General features: G+C 39.5%; 1 protein-coding gene across 1 annotated transcript in view; it reads left to right on the forward strand.

Moving 5' to 3' along the window:
• kcnq1.2 (potassium voltage-gated channel, KQT-like subfamily, member 1.2) overlaps nucleotides 1-21,317 on the forward strand; it is a 367,043-nt gene that overhangs the window by 244,349 nt on the left and 101,377 nt on the right. The window contains exon 9 of the mRNA XM_039768020.1: nucleotides 14,140-14,235. Coding sequence (XP_039623954.1) covers nucleotides 14,140-14,235 — 96 coding nt within the window. The remainder of the gene's footprint in view (nucleotides 1-14,139; nucleotides 14,236-21,317) is intronic.

A 21,317-nucleotide genomic window follows, 5' to 3' on the forward strand; every position in this document is an offset into this window, starting at 1 on the left:
ATATACCTCCAATCCCCCCACCATACATTACAGGGGATCCAGAGAATCCCGGTAAGCCGTTACCCGCTTGGGTCTGATAATATTGGATGTAAGGTGTCGGGTCCTGGTAAGACCTCATTATTTCAGTCGTGCATACAATGCCTGACAGGTCTGAAATGCAGCTTCACTATCACATTACCAAACTGAAATGGCACGTTTTTGTTCTGGTCCGTCTTTATTTCAATAGTCACTGTGTCAAAATGATTCTTGCTGGCTGGTATATAATGCGGTTTGTCATATGTGATGGTTGTAATTTTATTCGCCTGATCCTCTATATGAACACACCTCAAAAGGGGTACGTAGCTGTCTCCGACTCTCTGATGAGATACCATATCCCTGTACACGTACAAAGTGTAAAAGCCGGCCCTGATGTCGGCGGGGAAAGGAGCCTTATAAGTTAAACCCCGAGTCTGATCAGGATGCGCTCCTAATATTCGACCCAGCTGTCCTTTTAAGTGTATAGTTTCATCCTTTTCACCCGGTACCACGTAGACTCTTCTTTCCACAGCATTATAACTGAATTTCGCAGGGTTCTCAGAAGGGACAAATCCAGATGCAACATCGGTCAAAGTGGGTAGACTTAAGGTTGTCGAATTCATAAAAGACAGTAGGTCGTGAATACCTTCATAATATCAGCATGGAATGTAGTCATTTTTTTTACCCCCAGAGCTGAAACGTAGAATTCGTTATCCGGTTTGTCTATGGTATTCCACGTATGTGGGTACTGTATTTTGGCTAGACTGACTTCCCAAGAACCTTCTAATTCTATGGGTTTAGCAAGCTTCATCGTAAAATTGGAAATTGTGTTGTTAGGGAAAATGTCTAAGGAAGTGTTGCTCGGAAGAGTTACAAAAAAACTTTTGCGCTCCATCGTATACCGCTAGAGAATGAAGAGTCGATTAGGAGCACTGTGGATTTTATTGAACATCTTGGGCATGACTCTCCGGTATCCAGCTGTTAAATTTTTCTCTTCAGCCGAGCCATTTGACTAAAATGAGTCATTTTTTATTCTTAACTTTCCTAGCCAGTATTTTTTCGATCCTGTAAACGTCTGTGGACCCGACTTTAATTTTCTGTAATTCGGGGTCGTAAAAGGATCCTACAATCTCTTCACCATCGTAGTCTTTCAGTTTGTACACTTCCGGTGCCCTAGGTACAAGTTCAGATACGGTAAAGATTTCATCTGAAAATGTTTGTTCATAACCTTTCTCAAAAGGATGTCTGGTTTTAGACACCCTAACAGTGTCTTCTACTTTGAACTTAAACAACGGTGGACTCGGGGGGGTTGGCTACGGCGTACAAATTTTTTAAAACTTTCCAGGAATTTAACGTGTTTACATTGGAAGGAGCCATTTTTATGCTTCGATGATAACTTTTGTTGTAAGAGTATACTAGATCCGGCAATTTATCGATGTAGGTTCTCGTGTTATAAGCGTTGAAATATTTCCACATTTTAGATTTTAGTGTCCGGTTAAATCTCTCCACCACGGAGGCCTTTAATTCGTTTCCTGTGGTGAAATGTTTTATTCCGATCTTCTTTAACAGCTTTTGAAAATCTCGGTTGAAAAACTCTTTCCCCTTATCGGTCTGGAGCTTCTTTGGAGTAGGCCCGGCGCTCAGAATGTCTTGGAACGCTCTTGTCACTTCCTTACTTTTTTTCTTGAGGGGTCGTACCCACGTGTACTTGGAAAGTACGTTGATACATGTTAACAAATATTTATAACCCAGATTATGCTCGGACACATTTGTCATGTCCGCTAAATCCATCTGCCATTGTGAGTCTATATCGGATACATAAACCTTATTTCTCCTAAAATGCCTTCTAGGGGGTTTGTGAATTGTATAAGCATATTGACCGGATAACCAATCCGACACCTGTTGGTCATTACTTTTCTGACCTGAAACCTCAAGAGCTCTTTTCAAAGAGTCTTTTCCCCCAAAGCTACCAGAATTTGCCGGGTTATAATAAACTTTTTTCAAGTAACCCTCCATCGCCGACAGTGAAAGAAAAATGTCAATGGTTTAAAAATCAAATGAGGCTTTATTGATAATTTTCAAAACATTATTAATATTTCAAAACAGCAGTATTAAAAACATCATTAAAACATTTCATAGCACCGGCACATTGAGTTCAGACACTTTGTCTGATTTTTCTATGTCATACTCCCGTAAAACCCCAAAGGTGCATCGGTCATGTCAGGTACAGAAAAATGCCTTTTAGAGAAAGCATCGGCTATTTCACGTATTTTCGAGTAAGATGGATCGTCCATGTTGTGAAAGGCTTGTACAATAGCCTCGCTAATAGAATGTTCATTTTCCAGTTCATCTACAGTATTTTGAACAAATGAATGAACCTTGTAAAAAGGCAAAAAGATGTTGAAGCATCCCAGAGTCTTTTTGACCAGGCTCCTGAGCCACGGTTTGTGGAAAACAGTCAGAACCTCTTGAAAACGGCCAACCCGATAAAAAGAGTCAGGCTCAAACAGACACGTATGCTGCGTCTGGCTGGGGTGGTCTATGAAACAACCTTGACAGGTGCTTTTTAGGTCCCGATCGACTATTATGTCCAGCAGAACCGCAATCAAACTCGATCAGTTTCAGAGTCTTTTGAAGTGTTTCACCCAGGGGCCCGTCAGTTTGTTCAATGTCCATGCCCTCATAATCAGAATCCTGGGACGATGGCTTCCAAGCGGCCAGAGCCTCTACCAAGTCGTCCACAGTCTCTTCTTGATGCATGGTCTGCATGGCTATCTCCTCAGCGCCCGTTAGGCTCCCCAGAGTATCCTCAGCAGGGATAAAAAAGTCAGGTACTGTACGGTTCTCCAGGAGACTGTCCAACCAATACATATAATCAGGAGCGGGTAACTGAGGTAGATCTGGTCATTTGAGGGCATCAGAAGATCCGGCCAAGACGGTGGATCTGAAGGAGAGTTGTTAGGAGCAGAGTACCCGGAGTTGGGTACGATGTTGTCGCACCAAAATAGGTCGTTGACTGCCGCTGTCTGTTCCATAGACCAGCAGGCCTGATCAGGTACGCGTAGCCGGCGGGTGCTGGTTGTTACCCGCCCAAAACACGTTGTTGTCTATCAGCATCTGGTCTGCCACAGAGTAGCTGGGCTGTAGGTTAGGGTCGATCATATTGTTGGGAGTAGAGTAGGCGGTGTTGGCTTGAAGGTTAGCCGGCCAAAACAGGTAGTCAGCGGCGAACGTATGTTCCATACCCCCGGAGCTTGGTTCTTCGGAGCGCATCAAAATGTCGAGGACTTCTGCCACCTCAGAGGCCGAGAGAACAGGGAGACGACCGGCCCAGCTAGCACCAGCTTCGGAAGGGTAGTTAGTTGAAGACATCTCGATAGGGTTTTAGGTTAATGTAGACTATGGAAAAGACCTCTGTATTTATCTCCGCTCACTTAGGGGGCGGTTGACTCCCAGTTTTCTTCCTCCTCCTCCGAGCATGAATTATTCAACATGCTAAACTCCTCCTCCAATTTTCTTTTAATTCTTTTCATCTGGTCGGATAGTTTTCCTTGATAAATAGCTTCATCAATATTTGGCATAAGAGCTTTAAAAAAACTCCAGTCTTTTATAGAAAAATTAATTTCACTCACTCGCTCCTTTATCACATTTTTTTTATCTTCCTCTTCGTAACCGGCCTTGTTATATTCAGGAAGGATAGGCTCCTTCTTGGAAACGGCGATCGTGAGCTGTCCCTCTGCATTTCTTTTTACCTCTACCCGGCACAAAGCACAGTTAGAATCATACAAGACAGAGCTGAAGCGTGGTTCCCGTAACTCCCGTAACGTTGTACTGGACGCCCTGTTGGCTTTCAGTTTCTTAGGAGCGATCACAAGACCGTCCATTCTGTTTGCTTTTGTGTGTCATAGCATTTTCACTAAGTGACTAGAATTTTATACAAGAACTCTTTCGTCTCCTCCCACAGTCGGGGTTGGGAAGGGGTGGAGCGATACGCCTCTTCCTAACCCTAAAGGCGGATAGAGAGATAAAGGCGTACCTCAGGGGCGTGAGTATTGTTAATGGGGAGTGATAAGTGTCCGGTTTACGAAAGACCCACCCTGAAAGGCAGGGTTTAGAGACGATCAATTATGACGGTGGTCCAACCCCCCAGGGGCGGGGTATAGTTCATATTTTTATATTTTCATATTTACATAAATTATATTTTCATAAATCATATTTTCATAAATCATATTTTTATATTTTCATATTTCATATTTTCATAAATCATATTGGGCGGGGCTTAAAGTCATCAATCAAATTAACACCTATTTTGACAGTTGCTGTCTATATGTACTACTCACGTCATCATCTCCCCTCCCATTCACCTCATTTCGCTGTGAGCTGAGCTCTGCAGCTAACACCGTCTTGAGGAACCAAATTTGTGACGCTGCCACCAAATACTCACAGAAAGTTAATACACACACTGTCTCTAGAGTTTCTCCACACTGAATCCTCCAGGCACTACTTACAAAAGGTTACATTGACAATCATGTTACGTTACTTTTAAAATGTTTTCTTTTCTTAGCACAAGCACAGCGAGAAGCTTTGATGCATGTGCTCCATAACGCGTTAAAAAATAATGCATTTAATCACACTTTGCATTCTAAACAAAGGGGAACTTCTGTCAATGCATGATTTCCTGGTACACCGATTACATTGATCAGCGCTTCCCGATTCATTTTACCCTCGCACCGCCTTGGTTTGAGAAGAAGTATGAAAAAATATGAGGTTAACACAGAAAAACAGATCACCAATTGAAGCTTTATGAATAATCGATTCACCATCAATAATTGTTTTGGTAAAGCCATACTCGGTGTAATCCTCCTTCCATTTTATAATTTTTCCGCCACTAGCCATGATTAAATGAACGGTAAAAAAATAAGAGCGAAGCGAGGGTGACTTATTCAGGCAGGCAGGCGACAACTCAATAGCTCGTATTTGGATATAAGTAGGTTCTATTTAGTCGCCAGAAATATCTTTGGTAGGAATGGAAGTTGAATTTAGTCTTTAAATTTCTATGGTAAAGAAAAAGTTATGCAATGAAGACTAAATTTAACTATATAAAGTCAAAACTTGTATATATAAAGTCATTCCCGAATATATAAAGTCAAAACTTGATTATATAAAGTCACTGTTGGAATAAATAAAGTCAAAACTTGAATATATAAAGTCAGCGCTGGAATATATAAAGTCAAAACTTCAATATATAAAGTCAGCGTCGGAATATACAAAGTCAGCGCTGGAATATCCATCCATTTCCCAACCCGTTGAATCCGACCTCAGGGTCACGGGGGTCTGCTGGAGCCAATCCCAGACAACACTGGGTGCAAGGCAGGAACCAATCCTGGTCAGGGCACATGCATCATTTTCAAAACATTAACCGAACAGTGTTTTTTTAATGTATTTTTCTGAATACGTTTTTGTTAACTTAGTTCAGTTCAGAGTCGTTTCAATCAATAGATTTTGACTTTCACTTTTTTATATTTAGGAATGCGTTATATATTCCGAAGCTGACTTTATATATTCAGGCTTTGACTTTATATATTCAGAAACAAGTTTGACTTTATATATTCTAACGCTGACTTTATATATTCAAGTTTTGACTTTATATATTCCAGCGATGACTTTATATATTCTAACGCTGACTTTATATATTCAAGTTTTGACTTTATATATTCCAGCGATGACTTTATATATTCAAGTTTTGACTTTAAATATTCCGACATTGACTTTATATATTCAAGTTTTGCTTTTATATATTCGGGAATGACTTTATATATTCAAGTTTTGACTTTATATATTCTGACGCCGACTTTATATATTCAGAAAAATCAATAAATTTGCCTGTTTGGCACCCCATAGTATATGTGTGTATGTATATATGTACACATTGTCAATCATGTTACGTTATTATTAAAATGTTTACTTTTCTTTTTACTTCTCCGCTGCCAAGCGCGGGTATTTTGATATATATATATATATATATATATATATATATATATATATATATATATATATATATATATATATATATATATATATATATATATATATATATATATATATATAGATATGACAGCAACACTCATATCAATGACAAAACAATTACATTAACAATAATGTTACGTTATTTTTAAAATTTTTCCTTTTCTTTTTCATAACTTCTTTAACACACTCCTTCTCCGCTGCGAAGCGCGGGTATTCTGCTAGTATTTATATATATATATACAGGTATATATAAATATACACACAAATCCACACCATTGGACAAATTTGCATATTTTCCTCATTTGATCAAGGGAAAAGTGTAGACTATGTTCCGACACAAAAATTTGACCCGGGGAGCCTTTTGTTTTTATCATTTTACTATAGTTTGAATGACAATTTCACCTGGTGGCTAAGAGCAAGTGAAACACCTGAACAGACTGAAGCCAGACTAGCAGACAAATTGACCAAACCTTAAAATTATATTCATGCAATGTCCAAAGCTGCTTCTAGTACGACATAATTTATATAGACTTTAAAAAAAGTTATATAATAAAGATTAATTATATTAAAAGAAGCTGAGCTTTCAGAGTTGACATACAAAATCCACATTAACCAAAGTTGTAAATTGGTAGCAGTGGAGGAACTGGAGGATGGCAGATACCAAGGAGGTCAGGTCAGGTCAGGTTTGGGAGCATTCACTGGTACAGTGTGTTGCCTCACCCACCACACAATGAAACAGCATGGGATCCTGGTTGGCAAACACCCAAGGCAGACACGCGTTCCAGTCCCATTCCTTGCACCCTCTATCTGTCACAGCCAGGTGTTATGTAGGCATCCCCTTGGCCTGGCCCAGCCACTCGGGTCCTCAACTATAAGGATCGTGTGAGCTGAATCACCCTCTGGGAATCACGCCACATGGCCGGAATGCTAACACTCCCTCCCAATCCACGTGATGTGCCTCATTCCAGACTCCGTGAGTAACCACTCATTTGACACAAAGGCAAACTAAGTGGTATGCAAGGTTTCTCTGAAAAGACGCAGTACCGAAGGAGTCCAGACATCGTCTCAGGTGACTGGATAGCCTCCATGTCTCGCAAGCATATAGTAAAATGGGAAGCACCAGAACTCTAAAGACTTGCATCTTTGTCATTTTGGGAACACCAAACAGCCCCTTTCCAGAGACGTCATGACCCCCCCATGCTCTCCCAATCCGTCTACTGACTTCATAGGAAGAGTAACCACAGACATGAATGTTGCTGCCAAGGGAACCAAACCTCTCAACATGGTCGACACTCACTCTGCAGGTAGACACACTGCTGATGCCCTTTGTTGCGTTTCGTAAAGCATTCTATTCAGTTGGTCAAGCTGCTCTGTGGGACATCCTGAAACTTTACGGGATTCCCCCCCAAAGTTGCTTGAAATTATGTCCGGCCTGTACACTGGTACTATGAGTGCTAGGCAAAGTGCAGGCAGAATCTCTGCATTTCTTCAGGGGTGCTCCTGCTCTGTTCAATGCTTGCATGGACTGGGTGCTGGGTGGGGTTTTGGGGTCCAGTGGCTGTGGGGCATCTGTTGGTGAAGAAAGATTCACTGATTTTGACTTTGACGACGATGCTGTGATCTTCATGGCGTCAACAGAATGTCTGATTGGGACTCTTGAGAGACTGAGAGAAGAGTCTGAGTGTCTGGGCTTGAGAGTGTACTGGATAAAAAACAAGATTCAGGCCTTTAATGGCAAGAAAACTGCATCCACTGTGCGTATTTGCATTTGCATCCATCAGAATCCTCACTACCAGTATGTTAGACTTCTTAGACATAAAAACCAGACTGCTCTGGTCACTGGTAGGTGAACAAATGTTCAAAGATCCAATTGAGGAAGATCCTAGCAAGGACTTTACCCTGCACCAAGAGCACTGTTAACTCCCTGTAGTTGATGCAATCCAGGTGATCACCCTTCCCTTTCCAGATAGGAACGATAAGTCCCATTTTCCAGTCAGCTGGGATGACACAGCCTTAACACCAGCCTGGAGAAATTCACCCTAGATACCACAGATCCCTGCAGCTTTCCCTACTCTCAGCTGGTTCACCACCTGCGCAATCTACAGTAACTGTCTTGTTCACAACTAATTGAAAGATCATCCTCAAAAAACCATGTTCCCAGAGATGTCTAGCATCCTATTTGGAAGATCAGCTTTAAAATACTGCCCAAACTAGCCAACCCAGCAGGTCACAAGTACAGCGTCATCCATAAGGACAGGTCTATCACTAGCCCTGACTGGGACACTCTTAGGAACAGATTTGGATGTGCGTAATGCTTCGATTTCTTTGTAAGCAGAACTTGGGTCAGTCGACCATAGTTGGTGTGTCACTTGCTCATGGGTTCCTCTAACAAACACCTCCTTATCTGCCCTCAGAGCACTCGCAGCTGTCCTTCTAAGTTCTTGATACAGGCTGGAGTTGCCTTCAAGCCTTGTGCTGCGACTCCTCCCTATGATATCCAGGGTGCTCTGTGAGATGAAACACCTCCTTCTGGAAACAATGGTAACACCAACACAACCCTCAGCAACGTTCAGGATCTGGTCACAAAAGGTCTCACTCTTCACATTTGGATCAGCAGTAGCACCTAAGTCTGCAAGTTCCTCATGCAAACTGCATGTAAACTCATTAGAAACAACCTGATCTTGGAGTCTGGCTAGGTCTTGCTTCGTTCTCCTATTAGGCGGTAGTCTACTGTACCTAAGCTGGCTGTTCAGAGTAGCAACATCAAGTCTGTGGTCAGAATTCACAAAATGGGCACTTCTGTAGCCCCTGCAGTTTTGTAAGAGCTTCCAGCATCTTCCCATGAGGATGTGATCGATCTCCTTAACCACACCACCGGTATTGGAGTACCAAGTCCAATGATGCGGCTGAAGGTGCTGGAAACAGGATCCAGTGATCCACAGCCTCTGATGTTTTGCAAAGTGAAGGAACATGGAGCAGCTTTCACCATGGTCGCTAGACTCATGAGGCCCAACACAATCCTCATAGCCAGTCCTGTCAGTGCCAGTGGATGCCCTGAAATCACCCATGACCAGAGCAGTGTCACCTCATGGGCACAAATCAACCACCGAGCAAAGTTATGAATAAAATGTCTCCCTCATGAAGACATCAATCACCGCAGTCGGTGCACACAGTGATATGTTATAATGAGTGCCGCATGCGCTTTAGGCCAGTTGTGTCATTTGGGGGTACCTCACAATATCCCACAATATCAGGCATGTAGCCTCAGATCATCGAGAGCGCTCCCATTCACTTGTTCAATGCACATATGTCTTTCGCCTCTGATCTTCTAGGGGCCATCCCTGAATTCTTCCATTTAGTGCTTTGAAAGTGATCATCGAGAATGTGAAAAATGGGGATCATCCATGGTCATCAGGGAGTGGGGGCTAATCAATTAATTAGTGCTGAAGTTGCAAACGCCCTTGCTTTAAGCCTTATGTTTGGTCTATGTTTGTAGACTCTGCATAGATGAGAGAGAGAGACAAAAGTAAGACGAGAGAGAAAGAGAGAATGAGAGAGAGTGATAAAGACACCCGAAGGAGAAGCAAGGAGTAACATCACACAAAGGCAGGAAATACAATAGTGAAGCTGGATTTTTGCCATAAGTAAATGTGAGATGTTTCTTAGAATGCAAACTCTTTCTTGTATCTGTGAATGAGCACCCAACCAGCTTTCCTGGTAGGACAGCAAATTAAGTTTATGTTTGTCTTGGCTTGGTGTGTATTTCTTCTGGCTACCATCATCCTCTGAAATGGGTCATAATTGCAATGTCATTGTGCACTCCTAATTTGGAAATTTGTTGTTGTTTTTTATTTCATAATGTATTTTTTGTAGAGTTATTAATACATTATTTGTGCATATTACTGATCGCTCTGTGTTGGTCTGGGATTTTTGGTGAGTAGTTAAACAAGTATTTGTTACTGAGCCCCAAACAGTTTTTAATTTTTATTCACCATTTGCTACAAGTTGGACAACAGCATTCTGATTGTGCAGGTGCTCTAGGTCTAGTCAGATTTTGGGGTACAACCCCAATTCCAATGAAGTTGTTACGTTGTGTAAAACGTAAATAAAAACAGAATACAATGATTTGCAAATCCTTTTCAACCTATATTCAATTGAATACACTAAGAAGACATCTAATGTTCAAACTGATAAACTTTATTGTTGTTTTGCAAATCTTCACTCATTTTGAATTTGATGCCTGCAACACGTTCCAAAAAAGCTGGGACAGGGGCAGCAAAAGACTGGGAAAGTTGAGGAATGTTCAAAAAACCACCTGTTTTGAACATTCCACAGGTGAAGAGGGTAATTGGAAACAGGTGTTTGTCATGATTGGGTATAAAAAGAGCATCCCCAAAAGGCTCAGTCGTTCATAAGCAAGGATGGGGCGAGGTTCACCACTTTGTGAACAACTGTGTGGACAAATATTGCCGCAGTATAAGAACAAAGTTTCTAAACGTGCAATTGCAAGGAATCTAGGGATTTCATCATCTACCATCCATAATATCATCAAAGGATTCAGAGAATCTGGAGAAATCTCTGCAAGTAAGTGGCAAGGCCGAATACCAACACTGGATGCCCGTGATCCCTCAGGCGGCACTGCATTAAAAACCAACATGACTCTGTAAAGGATATTACCACGTGGGCTCAGGAATACTTCAGAAAACCATTGTCAGTTAACACAGTTCATCGCTACATTTACAAGTGCAAGTTAAAACTCTACCATGCAAAGCGAAAGCCATATATCAACAACACCCAGAAACGCCGCCAGCTTCTCTGGGCCCGAGCTCATCTGAGATGGACTGACGCAAAGTGGAAAAGTGTGCTGTGGTCTGACGAGTCCACATTTCAAATTGTTTTTGGAAATCATGGACGACGTGTCCTCCTGGCCAAAGAGGAAAAGGACCATCCGAATTGTTATCAGCACAAAGTTCAAAAGCCAGCATCTGTGATGGTATGGGGGTGTGTTAGTGCTAATGGCATGGGTAACTTGCACATCTGTGAAGGCAACATTAAAGCTGGAAGGTACATACAGGTTTTGGAGCAACATATGCTGCCATCCAAGCGACGTCTTTTTCAGGGACGTCCCTGCTTATTTCAGCTGGACAATGTGAAGCCACATTCTGCATGTGTTACAACAGCATGGCTTCGTAGTCAAATAGTGCGAGTACTAGACTGGCCTGCATGCAGTCCAGACCTGTCTCCCATTGAAAATGTGTGGCGCATTATGAAGCACAAAATACGACAACGAAGACCCCGGACTGTTGAGCAACTGAAGTTGTACATCAAGCAAGAATGGGAAAGAATTCAACCTACACAGCTTCAACAATTAGTGTCCTCAGTTCCCAAACGCTTATTGAGTGTTGTTAAAAGGAAAGGTGATATAACACAGTGGTAAACATGCCCCGTACAGGTTTTTTTGGAACGTGTTGCAGGCATCAAATTCAAAGTGAGTGAAGATTTGCAAAACAACAATAAAGTTAATCAGTTTGAACATTCGATATCTTGTCTTTGTAGTGTATTCAATTGAATATAGGTTGAAAAGGATTTGCAAATCATTATATTCTGTTTTTATTTACGTTTTACACAACGTCCCAACTTCATTGGAATTGGAGTTGTACTGTAGAACAATGTAAATTATTGAACTGCGAAAGAGAGGGTTTCACAGAGCAAATGGGTGCAGAACTGAATTAAGAAACATGAAACAAGAAATTATATTACCAAGAACTCAATTAGGCAGACAAAAGTTGCAGTTCCGCAAAAAAGTATAATTTGTTTCTTAGAGCAATGAATAATAGTATATTATTTTCTGTTTCTCTCTGTCATTTGCTTTAAAGAACAGGAAATATTTAATTCAATTGCATCCAAAATTATCCTCTTAAATTAATTTGCTGTTTTCTGCAAAATGAACAGCCGTCTGGCAACACCACATGGTTAATTTTTCGCTGCTTCCGTGGGTAACATAAGGGTGATGCAAGTTATTCAACTTTCTAAGGCATCTGGGCTGGATGACCATTTATAGTAGCTGATATTTTGAATGACTTCTTTAATATATATAACTGATATATTCCTACCTGCTTCAAAATATAATAATTATTCCTGTACCAAAGGGAAAAAAACGGACTCCCTGAATGACTACACACCATTTGCATCCAGGCCTGTTGTGATAAAATGCTTTTAAAGACTGTTGCTGAGATACATTAAATTTCATATTCAAGATACTTTAGGCTGCTTCCAGTCTGTGTATAGCCACAGCTGGCATACAGAGGATGCAATATCCCTACCACTTCTTAGCATCCTGGCACACTTTGGTGTTAAAAATTGGTGTGCCAAAGTACTCTTTATAATTACACTTCAGCACTCAACAATAGTGTACCAACAAAACTCCTGCCCTTGGGACATGGTTTCACCTTCTGCAACTGGATTTTGATGTTTCTGACTAGCAGACCAGAATCCACATGCCTTAGTGCTGTGCTTATTTGGTAGCAGTGGCACTGAGTGAGCAAACACATCAGAAAAAGAAAAACAAACTGCACTGTTCAGTTTGAGAGTTGTACACCTGCTATTGAATCTGCTGGGTGCAAACTTTAATGAATTCATGCTTCCTTTTTGCCTCTGTCTGCAAGAATTTTTAATTAATCTGATATTTAATTCTATTAGTTTTATCTCGGGGAGGCATGGTTACAAAGTGGTTACCACAGATGCCTCACAGCTCTGTATCTGGCCACAATAAACAGTCCAGCATAGTTGGTAGTTGCCTCCCTAGGCTTCAGGGACACTTAAAAAACCATTGCATCATTATGATCCACTCAGAACTATTTCAGTTTCTCCTTCCCCTTTGACTTCAGTGCATTTTTCTGAGTTTGGTGAAGTTCCCGAACATCTCTGCAATTTCACTGAAATAGGGCAAATCAAGTCTCATCACTATTAGTCAATCAAATCATAGCTGGTGTTTATGCAGTTTTAATGCAAGTTTTAATTTAGGCCTGTTTGAGAGATACTTATACATTGAATTACATCAGTTTTTAGCAATGTATTAATTGTTTCTTGCTGCCATGTTGACCATTTTATTTTATTTTGCAGCATCTGTGTTTCCTATGCTACACACATTTTAAGATTATTACCATTATTGTTGTAATTATCCTTTTTGGGTCATTATCTGTGTTATAGCCTATAATGTTTTGCTTCATCCAATGTTTATGAAACATAGGCAGCCTTGTGTGCTGCTGCAGTATCCAGTTGGTGCTCCACTGTTAAGAATTAAATTCTGAAGGAATCATTAAATATGTGTTTTTAGAATTATAATATCATTAGAAGTTTATCAAATTATATCCCTTTAAAGTGAAAAATTAAATAAGAATTTCTATACTTCTGACATTTGTCAATAATGCAGAAACATGTATATATATATAATAAAAAGTATAATGCCCTATTATATTTATTGATATCTCTAATTATCCAGTTGTAACTGAATATGACTGTAGGTGTAAGTGTGTCCTGCAATGGGCTATCATTTCACCTTAAACGGCTTTTCTGCTTTGTACTTAATACTTTTTGGGTAGGCTTCACATCTCCATGAATCTGTATTAGACTAAAAGGGTTAAGACAATGAGTGTTTGGAGGAGTGTATTTTAACGTCTATAAATGTTTTAAATAGAATTCTGTTTATTTACAGAATATTTTAGCATAATCTACCTGAGAAGCTTAAGTTAAAAGTGCTGAACTTGAGCTTTTCTTGACTTTTAAGAAAGTGATTATGCTTCTTTAGATTGCTACTTTTCTTACATGTCAAATATGAGTAATTAGTAAAGGTACGTTTGGACTGGAAGTAACCATGTTTTCCCTAACAGACAGCATAATATAGGCAACCGTTCTCTCCAATCTGATCTTTGGAGCCTTACTATAGATATGGAAATGCTCCAGTTGGAAGTTTAAGAATGTGCTTCTGTGTTAAGAGTGGTCTTTTACATATTACAAGGATTTTAAAAATTTGACATATTCTCTTTGTAACTGATAATTTATCATTCATTTAATAACTTTATAATCATTCTGTTTTAGGGAATCTTGGGTTCAGGTTTTGCTCTGAAAGTTCAACAGAAGCAACGGCAAAAGCACTTCAACAGACAGATTCCTGCAGCAGCATCACTGATCCAGGTATAGTGAAAAGTGAATAAATGGTCATTAAAATACTATTGTCAATTATATATAAAGTTCTGTAAAGGCTTACATTCAATTATACAGTGTCCATATGGAAATAGTGTCTTTTAATAGGCTGCATTTTATTAGCAGTGCATTTTATTTAACTGTTCGAATGGAATTTTATTTAGATAATTTTGTTTCTTTGTACAAGCCAAGGCTAGAGTGTTCATTTATTTGCTTGGGTCAGAGTAATGATTGTGTGGTGATTAATTGCTTCTTTTAGCCATTGCCTGTCCTCTGGGTCCCTTCAGCCATTTAAATGAAAAGCAATTATAGATACGTCAATAAAGTTGAGAACACTTGAGAAGAACTGTGGTAAGATTTCTCCATGAAGTCTTCTGTGTTATAGTAGAAGCACAGCAATATTTTTCTGTCCACAAGGTGGGCCTGCCATTTTATTTGCATCATATTTTCATTCCTCTTTAATTTCACTTAGGAAGATCAACCATTAAACTTTCTTGTCTTTACTGTACATCCAGTGTAGTTTATATTCTTTTTAAAAGTTAATTATTGGCTTTCAGTATACAGTGGCAATAGCCAGCAGAATTAAACTATGTTCACAGGTTCTGTGACTATATCTGCTCACCTTAGCAAATTATTAATTTACTGTCTCAAAGAAAATGTGCCAAAAATTACTTGCTGCTATATGTTTGAGGAAAAAAATCTCCATCATTCCACTTTATGTGACTTGATCAGAGACAGCACTCTTAGGACCTCTGACAAGGCTATCAGGTGTGTAAAACAGCTTTGAAGTATTAGTAAGTTAACAAACACTATTACATTTAACCTCACAATCTGTTTTTTGGGCATATGTTTTAATAAATTAAATAATAGCCATAAAAGGCATAATGTGGTGAACATACACATACTGTATATTTTTAATTAGAAACACTGCATAAAGATTGTTTTAAATTAACTATTCTGGCTGGATTTAATATTTAGTCATATATCACATCATCATGAAAATTATTGTAACAAACAAGACAGAAAGACCGTGACACACACACTGAATAAGAGTTAAGCTCAATATTGGGCACAGTTATTTAACAATGGATGATCCACAGAAGTACTACCAGAAGAATCACCTTTCTGCTGTTATAGCACATGTGAAAGCTCATTCACACTTTGCGCAATGATCTTTATGTGAGTGCCTATTTGCAAGAATGAAGGTTGCTTTTAAATTACCTCATGTTAAATCATGAGCAAATATAAAATCTGTGTTATTACCTCACATATTGTAAGGGCATTAAGAATTTGGTGCAAGATTCAAGAAATGCTTGGTTGTGACGTACCCAAATCATCACTGTTGCAAAGCTGCCTTTTTCCTGTGGCAACACAATATAATGTTACCAGATGTTTCATTTCAAGTGACAATGTGTGACTTCTCCTTGCTGACAGATCAATCAAATAATGTGGATTTGTTAGGAATTTTATATGATCCCTATCAGATCAATATCTTTTGACTAATTCAAACATATTTTCAAAACATTCAACCTTTTCAGGGATGTGCACGCCGATTTCTGTCTGAACACTATCTTCTAGCAGCTCCTTGCGAATTACAATAACTCAGAAGCTTTCCCTAATTCTAATGAAGGTAGGAGCAGTTCCCTAAATTAGTGAAATTCATAAACTTCTTTCACTCCTACTCTTAAGACTAGGACCAAATTTGCATTACTATTTTTGAGGCAGTTTGGACCATTTTCCTACTCTCAGATGCTTGAAACTAATATTGTTTTGTCATTCCTGTACCACTTTGTATTTATGTTTGGGATTGTTGCCTTTTTGGGAAAAAACTTCCAAGGTGTTGGTTTCTGGTAGATGTCATCATGTTTTCTTCAATGATTTCCCTGTGTTTTGCTGTATTCATTTGACCCTCTTCCCTCATAAGCATTCCACTGCTTGCTGCGGAGAAGCATCCCCACAGCATGATGCAACCACCACCAAAGTGTAGTGTATGACTTTTGACAAATGTGGCATTTTCTCTGATGCATCTCTCTCACTAGTCTTATTTTTTCATGGTTATTCAGTTCTTGTGGAGGTCCACCTATAAGCAGACTTACAGCAATGCCATGCCTTTTCCATTTCATAATGATTAATTTATTTGGACACCAAGTGACTTGAATATTTTCTTATATCTGTCCCATGACTTGTGCTTTTCAATCACCTTTTCACAGAGTTGCTTGGAGTGTTCGTTTGCTTTTATTGTATAGGTTAGGTTATGCCACAATACTGACTCTCACCACATGACAGACCTCTCAGATATAGGGGCATTTATATTACAATCATTTTAACTATTGGATCAGAGAAGGGTGAGCTCCATGTAAAAGAAAAAACTTGAGACCAGTAGTTTATCCACAGTATGTGAAGTCATTTTGGTGGTGTTTTTGTGATGCTAACTCCTTGCACAAGGTTGATGTTATCAGGTTTTATACATCAGTTTGTTTAAATGTTCTTCCCAAAGACACCATGTTTAAACTTATAAACAAATGTACCTTTTACAGATATGGGAAATGTTTTGGAATTCAATTTATCAATGTGTAATATTGCCATTTTGCCTGAGGGTTCTTCTTGCAGGATATAATGTAGACCAGCTTGGGCTGTGCTATTAAAAGCAGCCAGTGACATTCACAAAATGGGATTCATGTGTTCACAGCATGTGAATTCCTCCATGATTATTTTAATTATTTTTAATATAAAGGCTTGGCATTCTACCACCTAAACTATGAGTGAATATCATTTCTGCTACTGTAATTATGTGACTTCTAAAACCAATTGGCTTACACTTGTGAAGATTTTGATGCCATAATTATGGGATGAATACCTATGTGATCAATCATTTTCTGTGTTACATTTGTTATGAGTTTAAACACCTTTTAGAGCTCGGTTTTCACTTTTATATTGAAGAGATTGTTTCTGTTGATCAGTGTCAAAAAAGATAAATTAAATCCACTAAGATTTAATGTGCATACTTCCAATTGGGTGAATACATTTTAAAGCATGAATCACACTAACCTACAAAGTGTTATTTCTGCTGTACACTTGTGGGTCTGTGGCTCAAAAAGAGTGATTGTTTTTAATAAATAGTCAAATGGCTGGATCCTTCTTCGTGGGCGTGCTCCCACAGCTGTTGGGAATTGGTGGAGTAATTGGGGTGGTCTTCCTGCTGTGTGTAACTGAGACACTGCGCTGACTGAGCCATAAAAATGAGCAGGTGTAATACTTGGGTAGAAGAAACAGAAAAGAACAAAAGAGTGGAGGTTAATGGCAAAGACATAGGCAGTAGTGAGCCGTTGCTTAGAGAGAATCAGGTAGACAGGAATGGTGTCCCAGGAGGTACTGCATGACCACTGTTCAATATGGGTTACGAGGATCACTCCGGCTGAGCAACCAGGGTGCAGGAGTGATTGTTACACTCCGGAGTATTCTCTTGTTGGGGTTAGTCAGCGATCTGTGGTGGTGGGAGGATGGCGTGCTTTTACCAGATGGAGCCTGGAAAGGCAGCAGTGAACACTAGTGATTGGCAGAGTGAAGTCTCACGAATGATTGAAACATTTGAATCAATTGTGTTGAAAATCTTTTTGAAGCTTTGAAGCATTTGACACTCACCTCTCTAGTGACATCTCCTGGACATTTGCATTAACGTTACACAAACTCATGATCAAGTTCAATGACTTCTCTTAAACTTTCGCTGCTACAGTTCGACAGTGGCCTCCAGTGTCTAATGTCTAAATATGTATATAGATATATAACTAATGCCGGCAGGCGGAACATACAACAAGCAAGAGTTTTGCTAAAACAGAATAATACGTCTCACTCATTGAACCCTGGCTATTTTAATAATTATTCCTCTTTCACATTTTAGCATTATTATTGTTCCTTTTATTAGTATTATTATTAGCCCTTATCCTTTCTTAAGATCACATTGAACTGACTGTCGCTTGGGGTTCCACAGACTAATGTTGTAGGTTTAAAAAAAAACATAAATTGAAAAAGAGCTTTGTCATTCATCCTCAAGTCCTTTCTTCTTCCTTATTTAAAACCGAGTAGACAGAAAAGGTTAAACCCTCTATTTGCCACAGTATAGATAAGCATATTTGAGAAAGAATAAGAAATCCTTAAATAGGTATTATTCAATCAAGTAATGAAATATTTAATTGATTAATACTTTACAATATTTTGTGGAGCACAAAATTATCGAGTTCGATAAGAACAAAAGACGCCATCACAATCAAATCTATCACAATCACTTATGGTGCTGTCCTGTGGCTTGATTGACTAAAGCAGTTGCTTTTCTTATTCTGCGCATAATGCAAATCCGAGTTCGAGTCAGATTAAAGAGCCATCTAAATTAAAAAAGCAGGGACAGAATAGATATATTTATAACCTAATTTAAAAAATTCATTTTGAGAAATTTTTTGGAAGGATCGCATAAGATATTTGTTGTGGAATCATCCTCACTTGGAATCGCCATTAAAATGCAATGAGTTTGTGGAACATAACTCACATGCTATATTTACAATAAAGGCTTGTTTATACTTCACTCTCAGAATGCATACGTGCACGCATCATGGCTGCCACGAGTTCCCAGTGTTCATTTGACGCTTCCTCTGAGCAGGTCCTCAGAAATGAACGCGACGTGTGCACAACTTGCAGTACCAGCAAAAAGTCGGGGGGCGCAGTGTGATAAAAGTTGGAATGTGATGCCAGAGTCACATTCCAAAACCGAATCTATGCAGATCGTGTAGGACTGATGTGTACGCTTCGATGTTTGATGAATGGTTCGATGTGGTGAAACAAAATGCCGACATACAGATGCATTCACGGTGCTTTGATATTTAAGCGTCGCATATTCCCAATCATAATGACACAATGTATTTTAAAAGTGTTACATACCATCTTTTGTGCCGTCTTTTTTTTCTGGGGCTTCCTCCTGACCTGACAGCAGCATCAAACAGCAATAGATCACCACACAGAATACATTAAATCTATGATTTTCCAACTCTCTGCACATTTAGAATCCTTAGATTTATACTTGATATCACTTTCATGATGAAATGCATTAAAGTATGTATGTTACATTTTACAGATAAATCGTTAATTTTGTTTAAATAATGAATACTGTTAATAATAGTGTATGTGAGTGCTTGTATTCACCTTGCATGAGCTGATGCCCCATTCAGGGATTGTTTCTGCTTTGTGCCCAATGCTTGCTGGAATGGACACATCCCTGGATTGATGGATTTAATCATTAAACATCCTTTTCAGAGATTAGATCGGAATTTAAAGGGCATTCCAGGCAATTCACAACATAGCGAAATCGAACCTGTTCTCACCTTGATAGTATTTTGCACTGCAACCAGGTGGATTCTTCCAGATTTACGTAAAATGCTTGAGAGACACAGCGCAGATCAGTCACTGGCACACTGTCTCACAAACACACACAGGACACTCCAAGGTGAGCATTGTAAGTATTAAGCGATCCAAACTCTGTAGTTGAAATCTACTGTATTGTATATGTAAAGTGTAATGTAAATAAAAGTATGTGCTGCACAACTAATTTCAAATGTCATTCAAACAGAAACAGCATCCATTTTAGACGCATTTGTGGTGAAAAGAGAACCTAGCACTTTTTACTGAGGTCAGCATTAATGATCCACTTGAGTGCTGCAGCAATTAAGACCAGTAAGATAAACACTTCTGGACCTGCTTTCAAAAAAGCATCTGCCTTTACCAGCAGCATCCCTCCTTTGTGAACACATCTTTAAGGTCTGAATAGATGATCAATACAAAGTCATCTTACTCAGAGCACAGTATAATAATTAAACATTTCTTTAAATATAAATTATAGTTCTCCTGTCTGCACCATTCCTATCCAATCTTCCAGTTACAGAACAGCACAATTCCAGTCACTAACATGTTTACTGTGTAGCTCCCCCTCCCTTAATAATAAAAGTAAGAACACATTCCACCTGATTAATTTAATAATTTAAACCCCTAAACCCAAAATCATCACCCATAACAATAATTGAAATTGTCAGTCAAATGATTTGTTTTGTTATATACATTAAACAAGATGCACATTTATGTTTAATATATCTTTACTAGGGTTGTGTGCCCCCTGGCCACCTATGGTGGCCCAACCCCCCTCTGATAGCTTGTCTCACTCTTTATCAGTCCACTGTAGAATTTTATGTTAAATTAACAAAAACTCTATGTGCAACATTTCATAAAAGGAGAAAGTGGGGAAACAAATTGGTGCTTATCTTAATCTGGGTCGGAAACGCTACTGCTGCACCACTCAGACTACATTGTACACCAATGCCACACAATTAAATCACTACTTTTCTTAGCGGAGTGGATGTGCATAATGTATATTTTTGTTTTTATGTGTTCAGGTTAAATTGATTGAATTGACATGAGAGTATCATTGTTGTAGTCTTCTAATAAAGACGAAAAAAATTATATATAAATGTATACTATACAGGGTGGCGCAGTGGTAACGCTGCTGCCTCGCAGTAAGGAGACGTGGGTTCGCTTCCCGGGTCCTCCCTGTGTGGAGTTTGCATGTTATCCCCGTGTCTGTGTTGGTTTCCTCCCACAGTCCAAAGACACGCAGGTTTAGTGCATTGGCGATCTTAAATTGTGCTTGGTGTGTGTGTGTGTATGTGTGTGCCCTGCATATTTAGGGGGAGCAGCCCTGGACGGTGCAATACCTCCCCCTGGATGCTAGATGGCCATCCTCCTGGGTTGGAGCGGTACCTCATTTTCCCGCAGGGCTCCATGGGAATTGGTGTTGCCACACCCAGAAGTGCAGGCAGAACTCGTGGATCAAGCACCTGGAGCATTTCCACCACTCAGGTGCCAGAAGAGGGTGGAAGAGGACAAGGTTGCCTGGGAGAAGTGGTGGTACAAAGGAAGAAACTGTGTGGTGTGTTTTGGTGGTGCTTTATTTACACTTGGGACTGTGTTGTGCCTGTGGGGATTACGGGGAAGACGTGCCCCACAGGTAAAGATAAAAAAAAGTGCATTTATTTTAC

The sequence above is a fragment of the Polypterus senegalus genome, chromosome 11 (genome assembly GCF_016835505.1).
Source record: "Polypterus senegalus isolate Bchr_013 chromosome 11, ASM1683550v1, whole genome shotgun sequence".
NCBI lineage: Eukaryota > Metazoa > Chordata > Cladistia > Polypteriformes > Polypteridae > Polypterus > Polypterus senegalus.